This window comes from Mobula hypostoma, chromosome 4 (assembly GCF_963921235.1).
Source record: "Mobula hypostoma chromosome 4, sMobHyp1.1, whole genome shotgun sequence".
In the NCBI taxonomy this organism is placed as follows: Eukaryota; Metazoa; Chordata; class Chondrichthyes; order Myliobatiformes; family Myliobatidae; genus Mobula; species Mobula hypostoma.
Genome location: NC_086100.1, coordinates 9,763,142 through 9,783,302, shown reverse-complemented (window position 1 = coordinate 9,783,302; position 20,161 = coordinate 9,763,142). Strand labels below are relative to the sequence as shown.

At 39.4% G+C, this 20,161-nt stretch overlaps 1 protein-coding gene across 1 annotated transcript in view; it reads right to left on the bottom strand.

Annotated features, from left to right (window-relative positions):
- The window catches only part of LOC134345120 (AP-2 complex subunit mu), a 92,564-nt gene that overhangs the window by 16,806 nt on the left and 55,597 nt on the right, over positions 1 to 20,161 (bottom strand). The window contains exons 6-8 of the mRNA XM_063045300.1: positions 12,249 to 12,390; positions 11,647 to 11,766; positions 7,786 to 7,921 (exon numbers count right to left, since the gene is read on the bottom strand). Coding sequence (XP_062901370.1) covers positions 7,786 to 7,921; positions 11,647 to 11,766; positions 12,249 to 12,390 — 398 coding nt within the window. The remainder of the gene's footprint in view (positions 1 to 7,785; positions 7,922 to 11,646; positions 11,767 to 12,248; positions 12,391 to 20,161) is intronic.

Genomic DNA, 20,161 nt, shown 5'->3' with positions numbered 1-20,161 from the left:
CCTTGCATATCACATAAATAGCAAGGACGCAATATCCAAGGTCAATCCCAACCAACGGAGGACCTCATTGCTCACCAGTAATCACAATGCTGAAAATTCCTGACAAATAGGTAATAAGTACAGGAGTACCTAGGTACTTGATGTAAATACAATTATCATATAGAAGCCATTAATATTTATTGTTTCTTTTATTATTGCGTTCTCATCGCATTGTGGTTATTTTTGTGCTGCACCAGATCCAAAGTAACTATTATTTTCTTCCCCATTGCACTCATGAACTGGAAATTACATTAAACCAATCCTGAAGCTTGAAAAAAGATGTTAATTGAAACAGGCATACTATTATTGGCACACACAAAGTGCTGAAGCATCTCAGCAGATCAGGCAGTATCTATGGAGGGGAATAAATAGTCAGTGTTTCAGGCTGAGACCTTTCATCAGAACTAGAAGGGAAGGGGGCTGAAGGCAGAATAAGAGGCTGGGGGAAGGGAAGAAGTACAAGCTAGCAGGTGATAGATGAGACTAGGTGAAGGGGAAGGCAGATTATGTGAGAAACTGGAAGTTGTTGACTTGCATTTAAAAATGTAATGAAATATTACATCCAAAATATTTTAGAATAAACAAATGATGGAGTTTGATTTACTGCTCTAAGCTTAAAACACTAATAGAGAAGAAACATAAAATTGTTCCCTACACTGCTGCTCATTTACAAAGATGAGATTTGTCACATATACATAACACAGTAAAAGGAGTCCTTTGTGTCAAAAACCAACACAGTCAAGGACTGCTTAAGGAAGCCTAGATGTACCACCATGTTTCCGATGCCAACATAGCATGTCCATACTCACTAACCCTAACCTGTATGTCTCTGAAACCTGACAGGAAACGGGAACACTTGGAGGAAACCCAGACAATCACAATGACAGCATACAGGCTTACAGATAGTGACGAAAATCAAACTCTGATCAATGACCACTGGCACTGTAAAGGTTACTATTGCTTTGCTACTGTGCTGGCCCTTTGTTTAGATTTCTCCAATTGTATGCCTCGCTTTCTCAGTGAATTCAACAACCATTTTGTTCTGAGGTTTTCAAAGTTTGCCAGGGTTGCTGCAGGTATGACTGGAACTCTATGACTATACCAAACTGCAGTCTCAGACAATACAAGCCATGGTCCCAGAGGAATTCAGGCTGATATCACAGAACCACAGAGCACAAATACCACCACCATCATTCATTCTGTTTGTACCAGCTCTGTAGATGTAGAACTCACACCGCTCCTTCCACCATTCCCACGCTCCCCCCACCATTCCCAGCTGACTTTTGGGTTATGACAGTCGGGTACTTGTAATCCACCACTAGAGAATTCACTAACCATTACCCCAAAGTTGAAGATATGGAATAAAATTCACCCTCATGGAATCTATGAAGTAAACAAGAACAGAATTTAAAAATACAAAAACGTTAATCTTTTATGTCCACAGGTGCTGTCTGACCTGCAAAACATTCCCAATTTTTTTGACACCATGAAATTCTGTAGATGCTGGAATGCTTAAGCAACACAAGCAAAAAATGCTGGAGGAACTCAGCAAATCAGGCAGCATCTATGGAGGGGGAATAAACAGTTGATGCTTGGGCTGAGACCCTGTAACGACAATTGTTTATTTCCATCCATAAATACTGCCTGACTTCCTCCAGCATTTTGTGTTGCTGAAGGACAGATTTTATCTCCTTCCCCAGCACCTCCCCCCATTGTTTCTCAAAGCACAAAAAGGTGGCAGGCCTTCATGTCACAGAAAATTGTAATGCGGGTCATTTTCTAGGAACACAACCACCTCCCCCTGAAGCGTGGGGTCATCCGTATTAATTTACAGCTGAGAATTAGATAACAGAATCTGCAGCCAGCATCCTTTCACTTAGCCCACTGGAAAGAGGAGCATTATATCCTCTTCAGTCATTTTCCCGTTACATTCAATCTATGATTTCTAGTTAACATTCATGAGTGTAAGCAGCTTCTTTTGATGTCTTCCATCCATTCCACAATGCTAAGGGACTCAAAACTCCCACTGAAAAGGATAACAAACCCAGCTACACCAGACTCCCCCATTCCTGGCACCTTTCCAGTAAGTGCTTTTTTTTTACTAGCTTTCCCTGCTTGGATTTCAAAGAGCTGGCGGTTTGGAACAATTTAGACTTCGACACTTCCTCAATGATGGATGTATCCTAAAACAAAACAGATCAGCAACTTGAGATGGAAAGTAAATGCCTCTTGGTTTCAACTCTGCCTGGAGCCCTGTGCATTCCATGGAATGTAGCCATATCCTCTCAAGGTCCAAAGAATGAACCCAATTATCTTACAGTCTAGATGTAATTTTGAATTTATTAACAAGGTCTTTGAATATTAGCGATGAACACAGATAGGGTGTCACATTCAAACAACTATAAACTGATCTTCAGTACTGTCAGTGAGATATTTCAACTGTTTAACTGAGAGAGTTGAACTGTTTTTGTATCATGCTACTTTATAAGTGTTAAGATTACTGCCTACATTACCAGATTATTAGTGGTGTTCCACAGAGGTCGATGCTGGGTCCACTACTTTTCACATTATATGTCAATGATATGAATGACTGAATTGATGGCTTTGCGGCCAAGTTTGCAAATCATGCATAAGTAAGTGGACAGGCAGGTAGTGTTGAGAAAGCAGGGTCTGCAGAAGAACTTGGACAGATTAAGAGAATGGGCAAAGAAGTGGCAGATGGAATACAGTGTAAGGAAGTGCACTTTAGGGAATCCTGCGCGAGGACTCACAATCACAAATGAGAAAATCTGCTGATGCTGGAAACTCAAGCAACACGCATAGAATACTGGAGGAATTCAGCAGACCAGGCAGCATCTATAGAAAAAAGCACAGTCGATCTTACATGCTGAAATCCTTTGGCAGGACCCTTTTTTTCTATAGATGCTGCTTGGCCTGCTGAGTTCCTCCAACATTTTGTGTGTTGTGAGGACTCACAAGTCAAGATTGCAAGATATTGCTGGTCATTAAGAACAGCAAGAATTGCACATCTATCCCATCAGCGAGCTGCTGGATAGCAATGGAGCTACACTTGTTGTGCACCGTGTTGCACCCTGCTTCAGCCATCCAGGGAAGAACAAGTCAGAGGTGGTGCACAGTCCAACAGATGCTGTGGGTAATTGTCTTGGGCACTTTTACTGTGATCCCAGGACAATATAGAATATAGAATACCAAGAGTCTGATTCACTGGTTTCATTGGTGAGACCAAATGTGAGGGATCTGTGTTGCGTCAGTTGTTGCATGGACAAGATCCACGTTCATTTCTCAGGGTGGCCACCGAGGAAGGAGACACAAAAGCCAGTCACGTACTACTGGATTCCATGCTGGGTTGGGGCTGGCCACACCCATTGGAGCTGCCCCCAGTGGTCACTCAGTGGAAGACAAGCCAGATTGTGTTTGTGGCTGCATTTGCATGAGACGGGGAAGTGCTGCTAGCTTGTTCTTGCAGAAATGCGGCTCGAGGACAATATCCATGCACCATCAATCTACAGTCCATGACACTATATTACTGGGCTATATTATTTTTACGTATTCTTTTAGACTGTATGTTCTTCTGCTATCATAAATGCATGTGCTAAATGTACTGTCTATGACTGCTGGTACTCTGTTTTGCACCTCGACACCAGGAAGAATGCTGTTTCACTTGGCTCTACTCATGTGTATGGTCAAATGACAATTAAACTTGAACCAGAACTTAAACTTGAGACAAATATTGAAAGGCTTAGATAGAGTGGGCATGGACGGTATGCTTACATTAACGGGAGAGTCTAGGACCAGAAGGCACAGCCTCAGAATAGGATACTCTTTCAGAAGAGAGATGAGGAGGAATTTCTTTTGCCAGAGTGGAATCTGTGGAATTCACTGCGACAGACAGCTGTGGAGGTCAAGTCATTGGGTTGACAGGTTTTTGATGAGTAAGAGCATCAAAGGCAGGAGGAAAATGGGGTTGAGAGGGCAAGTAAGTCAACCACGATTGAATAGTATTGCAGCCGCAATGGACTGAATGGCCTAATTCTGCTTATCTCTTTTATGGTATTGTTACAAACAGACAATACTGGAAACACTAAGCGGGTTGAACAGCATCTGCAGATAAACAGTTCATGCTTTAAGTCGGAGACTCTGCAACAGACTATTTGTTAAGGTTGCTTGGCTTCTGCAGGTGACCAAGATAACGTTGATTTTCTTCGTTACAATGGTTAGTAAGAAAAAAGACAATGTTCTTTGCTTCTTTATTCAGGAACTGCTGAGGCCCTACTGGCTGAGAAAACAGCAAGGATCATAGCATACTCATCCATCTTGAACCCCCTCAGATCTGATCACACATTCAGTAGGCTTCTTGTTAAATGGAGAGATAAGACTCATGCTAATCCAGCAGTAAATTCAAGACTTATTCAAAATGTCTTCAGCTAGGAGAGGTCAACTGCTAGAAGGTTAAGCGTTCATGAGTCAAGTCGTATTTTTGTGCCCACAATTCAACGAGCGAAGCTAACCACATATCGGCAAAAACAAAGAGCATTGTTCAGGACAGCTGTACTGGAGTTTGCAAAATCCATGCAACGTGTACACTCCCAGGAGTGCAGGTTCAATCTGTAATTCTGAGCTACTGCCAAGAAACACAAACTGTCTGCAGATGCCTCTCCCACCAGATGTTGAGTCCCTACTGACCATCAGCACATGGAACAAATCATTTTTATAGGGTGATGGAGACAAGAAAAATGTTGGGAGCCGCCAAATGCACTTGGCCTAGTGCTACATATTCAGGATAAAACAGCACAGCCAGTATCACCAACGGAATACTGCCCGCGCCCCCCCCCATGTACTTCTCAGAAAGTTAACTGTACCTGATAGACATAGGCATGACAACACTTGAAAAAGAATGGGACAGAATCAGAGCAGATGCAGAACAGATTTAGGCGGTTTATTACAATGTGAGCAGAGACCAACTTGGTTGTTTTCTTTGAAACAGGGGAGGCCAAGGGAGAGAGGCTGTAATTAGAAATGTAGGCTTCAGATAATAGGTATAACAATTAGGGGAGTGAAGAAATTGTCTTCTCACTGAGAGCAAGAATCTGAAAATTGCTGCTGCCGTGAAGCCCTCAACAAACCCTGAAGTACAAGGGAGATCTCAGAGGTGTTTTTACTCAGAATGGTAAGTGCCTGGAATGCACTCCTGGGGATGGTGGTAGAGGCAGATACATCAAGGGCATTCTTAGATAGGCACATGGATGAAAGAAAGATGGAGGGCTATGTGGGAGCGAGAGGCCAGATTGGAATACGTTAAAAGTTTGGCACAACATCGTGGACCGAATGATTTGTGCTGTACTGTTCTATGTACTATCACTAGAACAGGCAATTGGAGTATTGACTCTAGGCCACCTACAAAGAACTAAGTGAGCAATCTAATCAAAGTTCAAAAATACAAAGTAAATTTACGAGGGATGATTGATAAGTTCGTGGCCTCAGGTAGGAGTCGTCAATTTTAGAAAACCTAGCACATTTATTTTTCAAAATAGTCTCCTCCAACATTTACACACTTAGTCCAGCAGTTGTGAAGCATACAGATCCCTTCTTTGTAGAAGTCGGCATCTTGGACCTCCAGTAAGTGGTCCACAGCGGGGGTGATTGATAGGTTCGTGGGCTAAGGTAGAAGGAGATGAGTTATACAGCTCTCGTTATATGCACGTGCAGTTCAACTCTTTGAGTGATAATGCAGGAAGTCTGAAGTGAATAACTCATCTCCTTCTACCCTAGGCCACGAACTTATCAATCACCCCTGCTGTGGACCACTTTCTGGAGGTCCAAGACACTGACTTCTACAAAGAAGGGATCCGTATGCTCCACGACCGCTGGACTAAGTATGTAAATGCAGGAGGGGACTATGTTGAAAAATAAATGTTCAGGTTTTCTAAAATGGACTCCTTCTACTTTAGGCCACGAACTTATCAATCACCCCTCGTATTATTAAGTATGTATCTGTCAATGTAAACTTCCCTGAGATTCATTTTCTTGTAGGCATTCACAGTAGAACAAAGAAATACAATAGAATTAATGAAAAACTACACAAAAACTAATAAACAACCAATGTGCAAAAGACAATATGTGCAAATACAAAACAATAAACCTACTAATAATAAATAACAGTGAATATGAATTGTAGAGTTCAATGGTCAGCCTGTTCATGGGCTGGTTGCCCACCTGCTGCTCTGTATATTTGTTCATTCTCTATGAACTGCTCAGTACAAACACAATTACATTAGTTTTAATGAAAGTTTATTCTGCAGCATATTGGAATGTATCCAGCAGTTAATCTTTAGCGTAAATACTACTCAAGAAAATCAAAAAGAGAATCAGGCCAGGAATGGAGGGACAGAGACCAGAAGGGGCAGGCAGATGGGGTTAATTTAAACTGTCAGCATGGTCAACACAGACGGCTGAAGAGACTGCCCTGTTTCATTCCTAGGGCTATTTAATGATTTACCTACAGAACTCTCTGGGACAGATTCCAAGGAGTTTCAGACCCCGAAAACCAGAATCCTAGAGATTAACTACCCTCACAGAAGAAAGTTGGTACTGAGATATTACTGGACAAAACACCAGCAGAATGCAACACAAAGACATATCTTGTTCATTTAGCACTTTACTGTTCAAAAGCAGGCCAGAAGCAAATTCTCTTCAGTAACAGGGGCTGCTGTTCTGTACACAATTGCAGTTACCAATTTGAAACTACCAAGGTACATCAATTAGATTTTAAGTCACTGGGAGGAGACCAACACTTTGGTGACCCGCAAGGATTCAACTTCAAACATGTAACTGCTGGAACTGAGAATGCATTAGTGCTGAGGTAATTTCCTGCAGATGAGATGTTAAAAACTAAAGCAATGATACAAAAGTTAACTTGAGATAGCAAATGAGACAAACCCTCGCTTTAATATCTCCAATGCTCGGCGTTTTGTGACACAAAACTGCTATACTTTCATCAAATCAGATGTTGAACTCTGGCTATAAGCTGCAGCTAAAAACCTTAGCTTCCCTAGGAAAACTAGACAGTAAAAGCTCTGGGATTTTACACTCGCCGTCCACTTTAATAGCACATCTGCACATCTGCTCACTAATGCAAATATCTAATCAGACAACCATTTGGCAGCAACTCAGTGCATAAGAGCACGCAGACATGATCAAAAAGCTCAATTGTTGTTCAGACCAAACATCAGAATTGGAAAGAAATGTGATCAAAGTGACATTGTCCTTTGGTGTCAGACAAAGTGGCTTGAGTATCTTAGAAACTGCTGATCTCCTGTGACTTTAGTACACAACAGACTCTACAGCTTACAAACAAAAAAGTGCGAGAAATAAAAAACATCCAGTGAGCAGCAGCTCTGTGGGTGAAAACGTCTTTTTAATGGGAAAACTCAGACAAGAAAGGCCAGTCAGGTTCAAGCTAACAGGAAGGCAACAATAACTCAAATAAACATGCGTTACAACAGTGGTGTGCAGAAGAGCATCTCCGAACCCTGAAGCAGATAGGCTCAGCAATAGAAGACCATGAATGTACACTCAGTGGCCACTTTATTAGGTACAGGAGGAAGCTAGTAAAGTGGCCACTAGGTGCATATTGCACTTTTTGTTAAAACACCAACCCTTAGTTGCCCAGAGCTTATACAGAAGTGTTTAAAGCAAGCAGACATTAAAAGTTTGGAAATATTTTACCTCGATCTTCTGAGCCAGCAGAGATGGTTTGAAGTTTGATTTAATCACTACTTTCACTTCGAGTTTAGTGCGACCAACTTCTCTGACCAATGGAATCACACGGAATGGTAGGATGATGTCTTTAGTGGTTCGATACCTTAAGAAAAATAATTTCATCTATTACAGACGGGTGAAAGTAAACACATTTAGTAGTGCTTTGAAAGGTTTGTGATTTTACCCATCCACATAAACTTCTGCTTCACTTGCAAACATCTGTAATAGTAAACTATATTTGATGGCTATTCAGTGATACTGATGCAAGAGAAAAGGACCACTAACTATACATCTGGAGTATTGCATACAGTTCTGATTGCCCTGATGACAGGATGTCAAGGGCTTTCAAGAGGAAACATACAAAACAGGTTTACCAGGATGCTACCTGGATTAGAGGACAAGGGATTGGACAAACTTGGGTTGTCTTACCTAGAGAGGCAGAGGCTGAGGGTAGATCTGATAGAGTATTATAAGATTAAGGGAGGCATAGATGTAGACGGGCAACATGTTTTTCTCCCACGGTTGAAAAGTCTAATATCAGAGGGCATACATTATATGCGAGAAGGGGTAATTTCAAAGGAGATGCAAGGGATAAGTTTTTTATTTTATTTACTCAGATTGGGTGCCTGGAATGCATTGCCATGGTTGGTGGTAAAGGCAGATAGATTAGAGACTTTTAAGAGACATTTAGATAGGCACATGAATGTGAGGAAAATGGAAGGATATGGACATTGTGTAGACTGAAGAGATTAGTTGGCCAGTTGATTACTAATATGGTTGGTTTGGCAGAACTTTATGGGCCAAAGGGTCTACTCCTGTGTTGTACTATTGTAGGCTCAATTATACTCTTTACCACCAACGTTTCAAACATTTATAAAAGCATCAATAACCATACAAGGTTATATTAAAACTAGTTGGCTCTCTAGCATAGGTTCTAATGAAAGATCGAACGAAAATATGAACTTCTTTGGCTGGAATTGATGTGGTTCATATACCGACAGATGGAAAATTGGCTGTGATAGAAAACAGTAGGGGTCAATGTAAAAGACAGGAGATTGTAAGGGCTGGAATGTAAAGCAACAAAATCAGCTGGGCAAACTGGTCCTTCAGACCAAATATCTGAATGGGGAAGAAATGACTTTTACAGTGATAGTTGGTGCCAGATGGGGTGGCTTGAGAATCTCAGAAATCACTGATTTCCTGCGATTTTCATGCATCACCAGAATGTGGAAAAAAAACATTCAATTAGTGGTAGTTCTGTGGGTGAAACTGCCTTGTTAACGAGAGAAGTCCAAGGAGACTAGCCAGATTGGTTGAGGCTGACAAGCAGGTGACAGAAACTCAGATAATCATGGCGTTACAACAGTGGTGTGCGGAAGAGCATCTTTACACGCATAGCAGTTAAACCTTGAAGGGGATGGGCTATAGCAGTAAAAGACCACAAACACACACTCAGTGGCCACTGAGTGTATATAAAAAATACTGAGAGATTGGAAATGTATAAAAAAAGTGGGTGCAACAAGCAGAAAAAGGGAAATGGTAATGCAATCTTTCAATGCAGCAGGTGAGAATAGAGCAGCAAGGATGCTTCACTACAATTACTGTTTGAGACCACATTTGGAGTACCGTATGCAGCTTGGGTACCAAACCAAAGGTGCACTTGTAATAGAGGAAGTACAATGAAGGCAATAGGCTTTTCAACCTCAATTGGCTCAAGGACAAGAACAAGGTCTGCACCATCACTATCATGGAGCTTCAATATGAGGACAACAGCAGCATTGCAGCACACTCTGAAGACTGCCAAAGTATCTTGACTGCCTTTGCCAAAGCATATAGGGTCCTGGGTCTCATTTTGAATGTAATAAAAGACGCACATCCTATATCAGCCATGCCCAAGCAGTCATTTATCCACCCGTCCTTAAAAGTTGATGATACCGCACTAATGACAGCCAAGACTCACTCGTATCCACACTGCACCAGAATATGCGGATCCAGGATCAGCCTCTACAGCCACCTGAAGACCCACCAATGAACAACATCTAAGAACATCAGACTCAATGCAACTGATCGTACAACTACTGTCGCAATGGAGGCTCATGTGATTGACATGTAAGGGATTCGGTTGACTAGTCTATTGATCAAGGTTAGGAAATGGAGGATAATCTCATCAAAACAGTTCAGACGGAGCTTGACAGACTGGATACCTGCAGGATGCTTCCCTGGTTGGCAAGAAACAAAGGTTAGATGAGGACTATAAAGATAAATTTCTTCAGTGCCTGAATCAGGTGGTGGTGGAGGCCAAAACATTGAATATATTTGAGGTGTTCACTGAGGATCGCCACCTTGTTGTGGTGGAGAGGCTTGTGAGTTCCTGAGATGCCGACAGCGATGCCGTCCGGAGCTTAGCTCCTGGTAGGGCCATGGATGGCAATAAGGTCAAGGGGAAGACGCCAGACAAAACAATCTAACCCAGACTTCAGCAGTGGAGCTAACAGAAGGTGATGACACATCATGATGACAGTGAAGGCAGAAGGCGGCTGCAGCAGTGAGGGTCCCCGTTGTCTTGAATTCCATGCCACTGAGCCTTGATTCAGATCTGTCATGGACTGTGTGGTGGCTGACCACGCACCAGTGCAAAGTCAATCACAGGCATTTTCTATTACGGGAATAAGCTCTTGGGAGAACAACCTTCTTGATTTGAGTGATCGCACTACAACATTTGACATACAGTTGCAAGAATAAGTTTGTGATCCCTTTGCCTGGTTTTCTGCATTAATTACTCAAACTGCGGTCTGATCTTCATCTAAGTAACAATAGTAACAAACATAATCTACCTAAACTAATAACATACAAACAATTGTATTTGTCATGTCTTTATTGAACACACTGTTTAATCATTCACAGTCCAGGCTGGAAAAAGTCTGTGAACCCTTGTATTTAATAACAAGTGGAACCTCATGTAGCAGCAATGACCGCCACCAGACATGTCCTGTAGCTGCTTGATCAGACCTGCACAATGGCAAAGAGAAATTTTAGACCATTCCTCCATCCAAGAGGTTTACATACTTTTTGAATCTAGACTGTGATTGTTTAAATGGTGTACTCAGTATTGACGACAAATACAATTGTTTGGATGTTAACAGTTTTGGCAGATTATGTTTATTATTGTGACCAATGAAGATCAGACCATATTCTATGAGTAATTAATGCAGAAAAGCAGGTAATTGCAAAGGGTACACTAACTTTTTCTTGATTTCTAAATACCAAAGGAATCAAAACGTATGTGGAGTTGGCAGTAATAAGACAGAGGATTAGTAGTGATCACAATGAATGGTAAAACAGACTTGAAAGGATGAATGTTGTATTCCTGCAATAAATGTGGTATTTAATGTTTCCTCAAAAAGGAAAGTACCTAGTTTAGAGCAAGTAATATCAGTAGATGAAGGGATGGTTAACATCTGTAATTCGCTTAATCACTTGTTAATGCATTGGTATTTCACTTACTATTGAAGTTCATCAACTTTAATCTCAAATTTCAACCATCCAACATTGCAGTATTCAAGTTAAATTGAAGCATTTAGTCAGGTCTAACTGAAATATCTTAAATACTTGATCAAATCTCATGCAATACATCAAGGAAAAGATTCATAAGCCTTGCCAATGTTAATAACATACAGTAATTGGATTTCAAATTGAAAATTTTGAAGTAAAATAAATCTTATATAGTTCAAAGGTGAAATCAGATTCAAAAATCAACTTTGGCAACCTGAAGCCAGCTCCTATGTTTTCACTGGCCCCTTTGTTCCACACACATAGTTGAATATTTACCTCATGAGTTCATATTCTCCATCTGGTGGTATAAAGCTAATGCTCCTTTCAGATTCAAACTTGCTGAGCCTTACGCATTGGTGGAATGTGCAGTCATCAATTGCTATGGATTGCTTACCACTGCAAAAGTTAAAAGGAGGATGGCGTTACAATTTGGTTTGATACAACACATGCATGTTAACTATAGAGTTCACCCCACCCCCACCTCTTCATTTTACAGTAATGACAACCCCTCTACATAATATTGTCTGGACCACAGTGCAGACAGCAAAGCCACCCTTCAAAGGAAACACATCTGCTCAATCATACAGTAAAAATATGAAACACAGTTTCTTCCAGAGTCAAAACAGACAGTATCAGTGCAACTGGACTTTGAGTTATTTTTGAGGACAGAAAATATAATAATAACCAAAGCAAACGGATCTGTTATACAAACCAGCGATGTTTTAGACTTGAAAAGCAAAACTCTGCAGATGCCAGAAAGACCAGAAGACATGTGATCAGAATGCATCCACTATCTTGCCCTCACCCAATGAATCTACAGAGGCCAAACAACCCAGCAACTCAGTGCATCCTGGTAAAATTGATTCTTTACCTCTTACCTTTTTGTGGTCTCATCAGCTGTTCCTTTCCCTTGCTTCTCGATCACAATCTTGTCATTCATTCCAAACTTGCATTCTGGCATTCCACTCAAATAACTCTTCATTACCACCCTGCCCGAGACATGTGCACTTAGAACCTGACCTGCAAAAAAGGCAGAGAGGTTTGATGTTAACAAACAACACTCCCTTTACAACAAAAATGGGGTGCTGAATGGGATTCAGATCTTAAAGGGGTGCAAATCAATAAAAATATTCTGGAAATATACAAGCACTAAGAGGATGTTGAGATTTTAAAAACAGAACTGTAGAATGGCATGAGTATGGATGTGCAAAGTCCAGCTCTCTTCAGCCTCAGTTATAAAAAATAAAGAATAATATTTTTTAAAATGGTTAAAGTACAGACAGGGAATAAAATGTGCATAATATCTAAATACAAAAACTAGGTTCCACATGGTAGGCTTATTCAGAAAGTCAGAAGGCATGGAATCCAGGGAAGTTTGGCCAGGTGGATTCAGAATTGGCTTGCCTTGCAGAAGGTAGAGGGTCATGGTGGAGGAAGTACATTCAGATTGGAGGATTGTGACTAGTGGTGACCCACAAGGATCTGTTCTGGGACCTCTACTTTTCGTGATTTTTATTAATAACCTGGATGTGGGGGTAGAAGGGTGGGTTGGCGAGTTTGCAGAGGACTCAAAGCTTGGTGGTGTTATGGATAGTGTAGAGGATTGTCAAAAATTGCAGAGAGACATTGACAGGATGCAGAAGTGGGCTGAGAAGTGGCAGATGGAGTTCAACCTGGAGAAGTGTGAGGTGGTACACTTTGGAAGGACAAACTCCAAGGCAGAGTACAAAGTAAATGGCAGGATACTTGGTAGTGTGGAGGAGCAGAGGGATCTGGGGGTACATGTCCACAGATCCCTGAAAGTTGCCTCACAGGAGACTTCCGGTAGCGCTCATGGAGTGAAGTCGCGTTCTTGACTCGCTCCATTACCTCTGAGTTTTTTCTCTCTATGGTCAGCTATACTTTAATTAACTATTAAGGCATCAATTTTTACAATACTTTGAATTAAACTGAATTCTCTGACAATTGGATGATACTGAGATCGGCTATGTCTAAGAACGGGAAAGACGGCAAGGATGGTAAACCTCCGGTTAAACCGAAAGCTACGGATCTCCCTCCGACTGAATCACCGGTGACTTTGAAAGCGATATCGGAGTTAATTCAGAGGGAAATTTCAACCTCTGTTAGGGAGATGATTCGTACAGAAATTATGGGCTTTGTTAAAGACCTGATTCATACGGAAATCTCAACTAAGTTCCAGAAAATTGCCGATTTAATTGATAAGATGCAAACATGTATTGCGGAACATCAGTCGGCTATATCTGATCTTCAAAAATCCGCGCAACAAAGTGAGCTTAAGATGGGGAAAGTCGAAGAAACAATTAATGTAATGAAGAAGAAACTTGACTTTTTGACTTTTAAAAACTCTGACTTGGAATCTAGAATGCGACGGCAGAATTTACGAATGATTGGCGTCAGGGAAGCCGTGGAAGCTAACAACCCTATGAAATATTTCTCCCAACTTTTAAAAGATGCATTCCCTACTGTATTTCCTGACCAACCACCGCTACTGGATCGTGTTCACAGAATCCCATCATACTCGTCTAGGTCAGATAGACCGAGGCATGTTATCTTACGTTTTCATTACTTTCAAGACAAGGAGAGACTGTTTCGATTCGCTCGATCTAAAGGTTTCATTGATTTTTCGGATCTTAAGTTCCGATTCGTGGAAGATTTCAGTAAACCAATCTGGGACCAACGGGTCCGTTACAGATCCGTGATGTCGGAATTCTATAAGATGGATTTAAGACCAGCGCTGCTGTACCCTGCACGTCTAAGGATTCGCATGTTAGATGGAGCCCTTCGTTTTTTTGATTCTCCATCGGATGCCCAGAGTTATCTGGATCAACTTTCATCTTCAACATCTTAATTGCCTTTTTTTAAATTTTCTCCGTTGATCGGAGGCTGTGAATTGGTTGGTTTTAACTTTTCTGTGCCCTATTTGGGCAGAAAAGTTTACTTTCGATTTCTTAATATGGCTGCTAAACTTTCTTTTTAACTGCGTCATTTCTTTCTTTTCCCAGGGGATTCTGAGTGGTTACTTCCCTTTTGTCATCTTACGTATTTCCTGTGCGGCCTTAAATTTTGTAGTTTTTTTAAAATTTTATTCTGTTTTGCTTTTTATAATCATTTTATGTTAATAATCCTATTTTTTTTTGTTGCTGTGTCTATTCATGAGTTTGAGGTTTATTGTGGTTTTTTTTTAATATATACTTTCCGGCTTTTGTTCTGTTCTGTGTGTATTTTAATTGAGCTAACTTTTTTTTACTTATTTTTTTACTGTTTTACAATTAGCTGACCCTTTTCATATTTATACCTTTTTTTTAGGGAGCGTATACCGGAAGTCATGGGGGTAGTTTTAGCGCTTGCTTCTTTCTGGCGGGTCTGCTTTAGATTTCGCCTTGGGGTCTTGGGGTGGGGGGTGGTGGGAGGGGCTTCACGTTTTAGTTTGTTTCTCTTTGGGCTATATACATTATTGAAGTATTGGTTGCGTCCTTTTCCCCGGTATCTTTTGTATGTTCTGTTTCCTCTCCGGGTTTGTGGGTCGCGCCTATTGTCAATCCTCCTTGTTATGGGTTGACTTTAGGATTTATGGAGTCTATTATTAATTTTGTCTCCTGGAATACTAATGGTCTTAATCATCCTATTAAAAGGAAAAAAGTTTTTAAAGTGTTCCGGAGACTTAAAGCACAAATTTTATTTTTACAAGAGACCCATGTACGGAGGGGGGACAGACTACGTTTTTTCAAATTCTGGAAGGGACAACAATTTCATTCGAACTCCAATGCTAAGATTCGAGGCGTCTCTATTTTTATAGACTCCTCAGTTACTTTTATACAACAGGATATTATTTCTGATCCGAATGGTAGATTTTTACTGGTTAGTGGTTTACTATTTAATAAAAAAGTAGTTTTGGTTAATGTTTATGCTCCTAATATGGATTGTCCGGAATTTTATAAATCATTGTTTGATCAGTTTCCGAATTTGAACGAGTTTTCATTGATTTGGGGCGGAGATCTTAATACCTGTTTATCTCCAGCTTTGGACCGTTCGGCTCCTTTACGGACTTTACCTAATAAATCTGCAAATTTGATTAATTTTTTCCTTTCTGATTCTGGGTCGACGGACATTTGGCGTTTTCTGCATCCTCAGGAAAAAGATTTTTCCTTCTTTTCACATGTTCATCATTCCTATTCAAGAATTGATTATTTTTTCATTGATTCTCGTCTCATTCCTTCAGTGATTAAATGTGATTATGATTCTATAACCATTTCGGATCATGCTCCACTTAAGCTTTCTATTAAAATTATGGCCAATATACCAAACAATAGACAATGGCGTTTTAATTCGCTGTTGCTTCAGGACTCGGACTTTGTTAATTTTATGAATGAACAGATTGAGCTTTTTTTTACAATTAACCATACAGAAGATATTTCGGTTAACACTCTTTGGGACACTTTTAAAGCCTATATTCGGGGTCAGATTATTTCGTATTCCGTTGCTTTGAGGAAGAAACAGAAGCAGGAGGAGATGGCAATTGTGGACAAGATTAAAGAAATTGATAAGAAATATGTTATGGCTCCTTCTGAGGAGCTATACAAACAAAGAACTGAACTTCAAATGGAACACAGTTTACTACTCTCGTCCTCGATTGTAAACCAATTAAAGAAAACAAGAAGTGATTTTTATGTTCACAGTGATAAAATTGGCAAGCTGCTGGCTAATCAATTGAAATCTAATTATGTTAAATCTCAAATCAATCAGATTTATAACCAAAATGATCGATTGATATTGGATCATGTGGGGATTAATCAAACCTTTTGTGATTTTTATTCTTCTTTATATCAATCAGAGTCTCCTCGAGATTCTAAATATATGAATGATTTTTTAGATAAGTTAGACTTCCCTCAGATTTCACAGGATATGTCTTCTTTATTAGATACTTCCATTACAATGGATGAGATTAAGAATGTTATTTTTTCTATGAATCTGGGGAAAGCTCCTGGCCCTGATGGGTTTACCGTTGAATTTTATAAATGTTTTGCTTCTTTATTGATTCCTTGGCTCTATAAGGTTTTTGAGGCTTCTTTGAAACTTGGTAAACTTCCGGAATCTTTTAATAGAGCATCAATTTCTTTAATACTAAAGAAGGATAAAGACCCTGCTCAATGTGCATCTTATAGACCAATATCTTTATTAAATGTTGATTCTAAAGTTTTTTCTAAGTTATTAGCAAATAGACTAGAAAAAGTACTTCCTTCTATTATTTCGGAAGACCAAACGGGTTTTATTAAAGGTCGTTACTCTTTTTATAATATTCGTACATTGTTAAATATCGTTTATACTCCCTCACAAAATGTTCCTGAGTGTGTTATTTCTTTAGATGCCGAGAAAGCTTTTGATAGAGTAGAATGGCCTTATTTATTTAAGGTGCTTGAAATGTTTAATTTTAGCTTGAAATTTATATCCTGGATTAAACTGTTATATCATTCCCCTGTAGCCTCGGTTCGTACTAACTCCTTAAACTCACCTTTTTTTCCTCTCTTTCGTGGTACTCGACAAGGCTGTCCTCTTAGTCCCCTATTATTTGATATTGCATTAGAACCTCTTGCAATTGCTATTCGAGAATCTTCAAATATTACTGGGATAACTCGGGGATTAAAGTCCCATAAATTATCACTCTATGCTGATGATTTACTTTTATATATTTCTAATCCTGAGAGATCCATTCCTGCTGTTTTAGAGTTATTAGCACAATTTGGTCTTTTCTCAGGTTATAAATTAAATCTTAGTAAGAGTGAACTTTTTCCGATTAATAAACATCTTCCCTTATATTATAAATTTCCATTTAAATTGATTAATAATTACTTTTCATATCTTGGGATTAAAATTACTTGTAAACATAAAGATTTATTTAAGACTAACTTTTTACCATTAATAGACCATATTACTCAACTTTCATCTAAATGGTTTCCCTTATATTTAACTTTGATTGGTCGTATTAATGCAGTTAAGATGTTTTTTTTGCCAAAATTTTTATATGTGTTTCAGGCATTACCAATTTTCGTTCCTAAATCTTTTTTTGATAAAGTTGACTCTAAAATTTCTTCATTTATTTGGCAGAATAAGAATCCGAGACTGGGTAAAATACATTTACAGAAAGCTAAGAGAGATGGAGGTTTAGCATTACCTAACTTTAGATTTTATTATTGGGCTATTAATATTCGACATATGAAATTTTGGTTACTTGACCGGGACATACTATCTATTCCTAAATGGGTAGCATTGGAATTACAATCTGTTCAGGGTTATACACTTGGTTCTATTTTAGGTTCCTCTCTTCCTTTTGATTCGAAACGCCTTAAGCAGGTCTCTAACCCGATAGTTAAATATGCTTTGCGCATTTGGTTTCAATTCAGAAAATTTTTTGATCTTAATCAATTCGGGTTAGCGATTCCTATTTTAGGCAACATATTTTTTCCTCCCTCTTTTACGGATCGCGCTTTTCAAACTTGGAAGACTAAGGGTATTTTACGGTTTTTGGATTTATTTTTAGAATGGTTCCCTTATGTCTTTTGAACAATTATCTAATAAATATAACTTATCAAGAATACATTTTTTTAGATATTTACAAGTTAGAAATTTCCTAAGTACTATACTTTCTTCCTTTCCAATGCTTCCTCCTATATATATTTTAGATTCGATAATTAACCTTAATCCATGTCAGAAAGGTGCATCGGCTATGATTTATAATATTATTATGAAACTTAGGAAAGCTCCATTTGATAAGATTAGGGTAGATTGGGAACAGGAATTGGGGCTTACCATTTCTGTGGATGATTGGGGGCAGATTTTACAATTAGTTAATACTTCCTCTATTTGTGCTAAACATTCCCTAATTCAATTTAAAGTGGTTCATAGAGCACATATGTCCAAAGATAAGTTAGCGCGTTTTTACTCGCATATTAATCCTTTCTGTGATAGATGTTCGGGGCAGATAGCCTCTTTAACTCATATGTTTTGGTCTTGCCCTACTTTGGAAACTTTTTGGAGAGATATTTTCAATATTATTTCTAAGGTATTAAATATAGATATCTCTCCTCACCCTATTACTGCTATCTTTGGACTACCTAAAATTTCTAGTAATCTTTCCCCTTCAGCCCGTAGAATGATTGCATTTCTTACTTTAATGGCGAAAAGATGTATTTTACAACATTGGAAAGAGCTTAATGCTCCAACTACCTTTTTTTGGTTTTCTCAGACGATTTTATGTTTGAATCTGGAGAAAATTAGAAGTAACCTTTATGATTCTTCATTTAAATTTGAACAGATTTGGGGACCTTTTATTCGATATTTTCATTTAATGTAATATTTACCCTTCTTGTTTTTTTTTCACTGTTTTAATGGAGGTCGGGATTGAGGACGTGATTTTAAGTTTAACTCTGTTTGGTTTCAAGTTAGCCCATTGCTTTGCTTTGCTTTTAGGTAGTTGCACGGTGGGTTTTTTTTGGGGGGGTTTTTTTTTCTTTTTTTTTTCCATTGATATATATAAAATCTAGTATACTATTATGTTATCTTGGTTTCTTATGCTTAAATTACATTGTTTGTAGTATTTTCTTTTTGGTATTGTTATCTTTTGGAATTTTATTGTACTTTAACATTGTATTAATGTTTATATGGCTTACCTTTTTTGTATACTTACTCAATAAAAAGATTTAAAAAGAAAGAAAGTTGCCTCACAGGTAGATAGGGTAGTTAAGAAAGCTTATGGGGTGTTAGCTTTCATAAGTCGAGAGATAGAGTTTAAGAGTTGCAATGTAATGATGCAGCTCTATAAAACTCTGGTTAGGCCACACTTGGAGTACTGTGTCCAGTTCTGGTCATCTCACTATAGGAAGGATGTGGAAGCATTGGAAAGGGTACAGAGGAGATTTATCAAGATGCTGCCTGGTTTAGAGAGTATGCATTATAATCAGAGATTAAGGGAGCTAGGGCTTTACTGTTTGGAGAGGAGGAGGATGAGAGGAGACACAATAGAGATGTACAAGATAAAAAGAGGAATAGATAGAGTGGATAGCCAGCGCCTCTTCCCCAGGGCACCACTGCTCAATACAAGAGGACATGGCTTTAAGGTAAGGGGTGGGAAGTTCAAGGGGGATATTAGAGGAAGGTTTTTTACTCAGAGAGTGGTTGGTGCGTGGAATGTACTGCCTGAGTCAGTGGTGAAGGCAGATACACTAGTGAAGTTTAAGAGACTACTAGAAAGGTATATGGAGGAATTTAAGGTGGGGGCTTATATGGGAGGCAGGGTTTGAGGGTCGGCACAACATTGTGGGTCGAAGGGCCTGTACTGTGCTGTACTATTCTATGAACTACATCTGGTGAAAATAAACTGAACGTTTTTCAGGTGAAGATACATGCGTTCCCCTTTAGTGCTACCTAGAGACCAGTGGTATGTTATGGTATTCCTGATACTGCAGTGTGAGCAGGTAAATGCACCATTCCGTACCTTAGAATGAACTTGCCCTCAAGGTCTGCAAAAAACTGTTAAGAAACGTAATGTTGAACTGTGGGGCAGTTGGCCTGGTGCTACAGGATCCAGAGTGCCAGATCCTAGACTCTCATGTCATTTCCTATTGGATATGTGTTGGATGCACTTCTCTTTGTCTGGCTTCAGAGATCTGTTAATCCAGAGAGTTCTCTATGGTAACAAGTGGGCAGGGAAAATCATTGTGGACTCTACTCACCCAGCAAACTGTCTCTTCCAAAAGCTCCCTTCAGAAAAGTGCTA